The sequence below is a fragment of the Grammomys surdaster genome, unplaced genomic scaffold (genome assembly GCF_004785775.1).
Source record: "Grammomys surdaster isolate TR1022 unplaced genomic scaffold, NIH_TR_1.0 133, whole genome shotgun sequence".
Lineage (NCBI taxonomy): Eukaryota > Metazoa > Chordata > Mammalia > Rodentia > Muridae > Grammomys > Grammomys surdaster.
In genome coordinates, this window is record NW_021604591.1 from 13,615,812 (window position 1) to 13,622,645 (window position 6,834).

The 6,834-nt window shown below is 48.9% G+C and overlaps 1 protein-coding gene across 1 annotated transcript; it reads left to right on the forward strand.

Annotated features, from left to right (window-relative positions):
- Positions 1-209: 209 nt before the first annotated feature.
- On the forward strand, positions 210-5,109 carry Vamp8 (vesicle associated membrane protein 8). The gene is made up of 3 exons (XM_028762417.1): positions 210-396; positions 2,444-2,602; positions 4,682-5,109. Exons 1-3 carry the CDS (start codon positions 394-396, stop codon positions 4,823-4,825), a joined length of 306 nt encoding a protein of 101 aa, XP_028618250.1. The 5' UTR covers positions 210-393; the 3' UTR covers positions 4,826-5,109.
- Positions 5,110-6,834: the final 1,725 nt, after the last annotated feature.

The window sequence follows — 6,834 nt, forward strand, 5'->3', positions numbered from 1 at the left end:
GTACATTCGTTCCTATCTAAATAAGGCTAATTTAAGTCCCTGGAAAAACTAGAGTTACTTCTTTGAGGCATAAAAAGAAGTTTCTGAAAACTTAGGAGGGTTGTTGATCCTTCTTTTCTCCTTCTTGACAACTTAGACGCTTCCCCTTCCCCCACCCCATGCCCTGCTGTTTAAGCTTTTGTTTGGGAGGAGACTAGGAGGACGGCAGCAGAGGGCGGCCGCCTACCTGGAGAAACCTGCAGTTACGTGTGGCAGGAGCCGGAGAGGCTGGAGTCGCGGGATGGGCAGGAGGCGGGCAGAAAGTTGGAGTAAGCAGGAAGTGAAGCTGTGGTTGCCTTGGGTGGAAACAGACTAGGCGAAGTTCTGCTTTGAGAGGCCCAAGTGCTCCGAGACATGGTGAGTGACCTGGAGACCAGGAAAAGAGAGATTTAGAGGAGCTGCTAGAGGGGGATCGGGCCTGGGGGTTGCCTGTGTCGAGATAGGTAAGTTGGCGGCAGTCAGAGGGCTGGCCGGGTTAGGCCAGCGCTGCCTGTCTCCTTACTTTTGACAACTCGTCCACAAATAGCTCCGCACTCCGGGCCAGGGGCTCCTGACACTTCTCCACCTCCTTCCTCCCGTGACCTCGGTGCTGGATCAGATCAGGGTTTCGGTGGGGGCTGGGGGACCCAAATTCCAAGCCGAGCGGCTGCGCCGCGCCCTCCCCCTCCTCCGCCTCCTCCTGCTGGGCCTGAGCCCGGTGTTGTGACATTACCGGGCCACAAGCGCTCCTGCTTTTTGGGGCTCAGATTCCAGCCCAGGGGACTGGAGTTCTCCCCCTTACCCTCACACTGTATCTAAGCAGACACCCAGAGGATCTGCCTGGCCACCAAAAGCACCACCCTTCTCTAGAAACATTAGCAACAGTGCCAAGGGTTTGTAAAGCAGCCAGATGGCTGTTCTCCCTGGTAATCTAGCTTCAGCCCACACCCATGGCCGGCGGTACCTGAGGCCCCCTGGGTCCGTAAGGGAGGAGTCAAGCCTTTTCCCTCCTTGTTCAAAAGCCTTATCTAGAGGCCTCTTGGATAGAGAGACCGCAGCAGGAAGGACTTTATTAATATCTACATAAGCAGGCGGTACGTGCGGCCTACCAGGCGCTAAATTGTGGGGAAAGCAGAAGTGTGAGGCCCAACGGCACATGATGCCTTCTGGGGGCCACATCCACTGAATGGGGGTTACATGGCTCGGCCCAGCAGGCTGGAAACAGAACTCACCAACAGCTGTCTGGAGAGGCACTTGGGTTGGGTCAGGCAAGGGTGCTCTGCTGGTCAGCTCTCAGAGTTTTAGAGAGAACCCACTAGGATTGGGACGAGAGAGGCTATAGGGACCAGTTAATAGTACTTGGCTGCGCTCTGCTGAGGAAAACGGGAATGCCAGCTGTGTTTTCTCCTTGACCCTCTTTGTGGAGTCAAAACAGGGGCAATTGTGTGCTGTTTTTTCCTTGTCACCCTGAAAATCCCCAAAAGAAGGTGGATGACAGTCCAGAGTCAAATCTCATCTTCTGGGACTTACACAATGCACTTCTATGGCAGGCCAGATGTCTGGGCAGGTGAAGGTGCTTGCAGAGCAAGCCTGCCTGCCTGAACTCAACATCCCTCTCACTCATGTCCATCCAACTGGAGGAGACAGTCCACTCATGAAAGTTGTCCTCTAACCACCACGTGTGCCGTGGATACATGTACATTCCCCAATGCTTGCTCACACACACTTACTCACACACACAAACACACACTCACACACACACAGTGCACTTGTACCAGACTAAGAATGTGGTTCAGTTGATAGAGTGTTTGCCTGGCAAGCACGAAGCTCTGGGTTTGGTCCCCAGCACCTCATAAAACAGGTGATGGTACACACCTGTAATCTCAACACAGGGTAAATGGAGACAGAAGGATCAGATGTTCAAGATCATCCTACTTAGGAAGTCTGAGGCCTGCCTAGATTGTGTGAGACCCTGTCTCAGATAAATAAGTAAATAAAGCAATCTGGGGAGGTGGCTCAGTGGGCTAAGAGCTTGCCACATAAGCATGGAGATTTGAGTTGGGTCCTAGACCCATTTTTGAAGAAAAAAATTCCAGGTGTGGTGTTGCAAGTGAGCTCTTAGGTGCTATGGCTCGCAGCATTAGGATGGGACTGATCCCTGGGGCTTTCTGTCCACCCTAATCTCAGAGCCCCAGGCCAATAGGAGACCTAGCCTCTGGAAAAAAAAAACAACAACAAGCAAGTGGCTCCTGAGGAGTGACACTTGACCACCTGAGGCTGACCTGGGATCTACACATGCTTGCTTCCACGTGAACATTTACGCAGACCATTCTCCTTGTAAACGATCGAAGCATATTCTTCCAGCATCCTCTGGCCTCTGGATCCTCTGTTGCTCTGCCTAATTAACCCCTGTATTGACATCCAGGACGAGGCCAGTGGGAGTGCCGGAAATGACCGAGTTAGGAACCTACAGAGTGAGGTGGAAGGAGTCAAGAATATTATGACCCAGAATGTGGAGCGGATCTTGGCCAGAGGGGAGAACCTGGACCACCTCCGAAACAAGACAGAGGACTTGGAAGCCACGGTGAGATTAGGGGACAACCGGGAATAGAGGGAGAGATCTCTGGTGGGGGGGAGCTTTGGGGGGAAGGCAAAGTGGACAGAAGGGATGGCAGACTGTCCTGTCTCCTGCCGTTTTGCCTATGCAGGAGACTGTTGCGTTTCCACCTCTGGTTCTCTGCTACTCTGCTGAGGGGTAGAGAGCCCAGTCGATCCGTTTGGGCTTGGGTGAGGGGTCTACCCACAGAGCCATTTCTGAGACAGTTCAGTCAACTGCTACATTCCTATGCTTCATTGGGGTATGAAACTGATTTTTCTTTTAAAGCTTGCCTTTGGCAGTCATTTGGAGTTGATGGCCACAAGGCAAAATTATGAGTACTGGGCAACCCTTGACCTGTCAGCCTTTCCCTGGTGTTATTAAGCTGGGAATGAGGGCGGGGGTGGGAGGGGAGGGCATCTTGCTGCGTTAGCTTTAAAACACAGCTGGGAAGAGCAATGAAATTCTTTGATCCCAGGATCTCTCTGCCTGCAAAAGCCAGAATAATATCTCCTACACATCTTGCTTAGACCTTCTCCTTTTCGCAGCCATAGGCTGAGGCCAAGCTGCTCAGGGTGGAAGAAAGTCGAACACGAACCAAGGCTGGGGCCTCAGTTTCAACATGCTGTAGAATACACTGACTTTCTGGGTCCAGTGTGTGGAATCTAGTGCCCCTTTCTGCAGCATAAGCTGGGCACATGGAGACTTTCACAGAACCTAGAAGACAAAGTATCATAGAGCCAGGAGATGTGCCCATCTGGAGCGCACTCCTGTACCGCTCAGCCTATGGGTCTGTGCTCCAAAGGCCAGATTTCTCTGTCAGTCAAAGAACTCAGATTGTGAGCATATATGTAAAAGACTCATCAGCATGCAGGCTAGTGCAGAAGCAAGAAAAAGAAGGGAGACTGGACATAAGACTCAGGTAGTAGAGTACTTCACTAGCATTCACAAAGCCCTGGGTTCAGTCCCTGGCACTATATAAATATTGTGGCACATGCCTGTAATCCCAGCTCTTCGAAGGTAGAGTCAAGAGGATCAGAAGTTCAAAGTCAGGCCATTGAGATGGCTCAAAATGTAAAGACACTTGGTGCCAAGCCTAAGGATTTGAGTTCCATTTGTGGGATTCATATGATTGCAAGGAGAGACTTGATTCTTACAAAATGACCTCTGACCTCCACTATGGCTTGTGTGTACCACACATATAAACAAACAAACAAACAAACAAACAATAAAAATAAGTTTTAAAAGTTCAAAGTCGCCAGGCGGTGGTAGCGCACACCTTTAATCCCAGCACTTGGGAGGCAGAGGCAGACGGATTTCTGAGTTTGAGGCCAGCCTGGTCTACAGAGTGAGTTCCAGGACAGCCAGGGCTACACAGAGAAACCCTGTCTCGAAAAAACAAACAAACAAAAAAAAGTTCTAAGTCAGCCTTTTCTACAAGGAGTGGAGGCCAGACTTTGCTATACGAGATCCTGACTTGAAAGATAGAAAAAGAAACGGAAGGGACCCTGCCATGCTCAGAAGGAAGTTTTATGAGCTCAAGAATTCTAAAGCAGAGCTTGGCTTACAGATTGTTGTGGAAAGGCATTTGTCAAGCAGCCAGTAGATCTCTGAAGTTCCAGGCCAGCCAGGGAGCCATAGTGAGATCCTGTCTCAAAAGTAAAACAAACGAAAAACCAGAGAGATAGTTCAGGGGGTAAAGACTTACTAGCAAGCCTGGTTACGTGAGTCCAATCCCCAGGACACACAGAGGAGAAAGAGAGAACCAGCTCCAGCAAGTTGACTCCTCCCCACTACATGGGCAGTGTGGCACATGTGGCAGAGGCATGAATAAATGTTATAAAATATTTTTAAGAACCTTTCCATTCCTATTGTAAGAGGAAAGAATTATTCAGTTATTTATGTATTTATTTTGAAGTGGCTATACACCAGCTCCAGCGTCTTTTTTTCAGTTTCTCACTTTGATTTATAGTGTAAACATCTACACTATGGCATGTGGGTGTCCATCTGTACTCTTAGTCTGAGGGCAGGAGCCACTGGGTCACTACTTTATCTTATCCCCAACAGTCTGAACACTTCAAGACAACGTCCCAGAAGGTGGCCCGGAAGTTCTGGTGGAAGAATGTGAAGATGATTGTCATCATCTGTGTGATTGTCCTTATCATCGTCATCCTCATTATACTCTTTGCCACTGGCACCATCCCCACTTAAGAGTCCCTTTCGTCCCACCCTACTCTTCAGGGGTGACCCGCCCTAATGTGTGCCAAGAGGAGCCCTCTCCTGTCCTCCTCCACAGGAGTGCTGCTCCGTCCCCGTGAGGGCCTTCTGCTGCATCATATACCCCAGAAGCACCTTGATTCTCTGGGAGGAGACAGCTGGACTGTGGCTGCATCTCATGGTCCTGAGAGTGGGTTAGAGAGACCCAGAGGACCCTGTTTGTGGCTGGAAAATCTGCTGGTGGATGATGGGCAATAAAGACCTCTTGGTATCCCTAAGTGTATGAGGCACTTTCCTCCTGTGTCTTTAGAGATTTGCCTTTCGGTTTCTTTCTTCCTGAGGATCCCCTCCAGACTGGTTTCTCCCAATGTAGAACCAAGATAGTGCAAAGATAGAGAGCACAGGTTTATGGAAGAAAGATGGCAGCTCAGAGGCTTTGCACACCTGGATTACATACAGATGCCAATCACCACACCCAGCTAGAATCATTAATTCTGTCTGTCTGCTTATCTGTCTGTCTCTCTTTAAAATGACTTACTTTTATTTTTAAAAAAGAATGAGTATGGGGTTAGAGAGATGGCTCAGAGGTTGCGAGCACTGACTGCTCTTCCAGAGGTCCTGAGTTCAATTCCCAGCACCCACATGGTAGCTCACAACCATCTGTAATGGGATCCAACGCCCTCTTCTGGTGTGTCCAAAGACAGCTACAGTGTACTTACATACATTTAAAAATAAATAAAAAGATCTTTTAAAAAGTATGACTATGTGAGTGAAGAGCCTGCAGAGGCGAGGAGATGGTGTTGGTTCCCTTGGAATTGGAGTTACAAGCCCAATATGGGTGCTTGGAACCAAACTTGGATCCTCTGCAAGTCCTTTGCACTCTCCCCCACTCCCCTTTAGGTAAAAGTTTAAATTTGTTTATTATTAATTAAAATTTTTCCTCCCCCTTCTGTGCTAGCATGCCTGTTGATGTCCTTGCTCAGATCTTGTTTAGGCAGCCATATTGTTGAACAGTTTGCACTCTTAACCAGAGAGCCATCTTTCCATCTCTTTCCCTCCCTCTTGTATAGATCTGGATACGTACATCCGTGTAGGTGAATGCAGGTGCCTGTGTACCTATGTGAGTGGAGGCCAGAGGTCAGTGTTGGATGTCTTTATTGCTCTCCATCTTACTACCTAGTGGACTCTGTTTTTCTTTCCTGACGGTTGAACCTACAGCATGATGTCAGTGAGATAAGAGTCTGTACTGAGTTACAGCTCCAACCCTCACCCTACTTTTTGAAACAGAGTTACTCACTAAGCCTGGAACTCATCAGTGTGGCTTGCAATGGCTGGCCAATGAGCTCTAGGGATCCCTGACTCCACAGTGCTGAGGGTACAGAGGCATGTGTCAAACTTTTACATGGGTACTGGGGATTTGAACTCAGGCCCCATGCTTGCATAACAAGCACTTTCCCTACTGAGCCCTCTCCTGAGACCTCTTTTTCTTCATACCGTACTATATTCATTGTCACAACTCACAAGAACAAGGATTTCCTAGAGATCTTACCATAAGGAGAATTAAAACTCAGTAGTAGGATGCAGGATTCAGTGTCCTCCTTGGATGCTGTCATGTCCCTTAACTATTCTCCTTGATAGGCTTACAAAGATAGGATGATGGGTCATGTAAGACCTGGTTCCAGGCCTCTTGTCACTTCTGCCATGTCTCGTCTATGACCTAGGTATAACTCAGAGCTAGAGGTTGAAGGAACTAGTCAGCTTATCCTTTATTGGTTGTTCTGTGTGTTCTGTCTGTCTTTTGTCTACCCTTACTCTTCTGGGTCTTTATAGAGCCCTGGATATCAGCTGTTCTGAGGGAGTGGGGGCGAGCATCTCTCCCCAGAGTCCCATGGCTAGTCAGAGTCAATGTCACAGGACTAGGCAAACAGCACAATGAGCTTTCTGTCTTCCGGACTCCTCCTTCCCACCAGGTTCTTCATCACTGCTGTTCTTTCCAGGGCTCA

Bases quoted from the DNA above. Each gene is read 5' to 3' on its own strand.
- Vamp8 (XM_028762417.1), top strand. The intron at 2,603-4,681 runs GTGAGATTAGGG...TATCCCCAACAG, and splicing joins CAGAGGACTTGGAAGCCACG to TCTGAACACTTCAAGACAAC.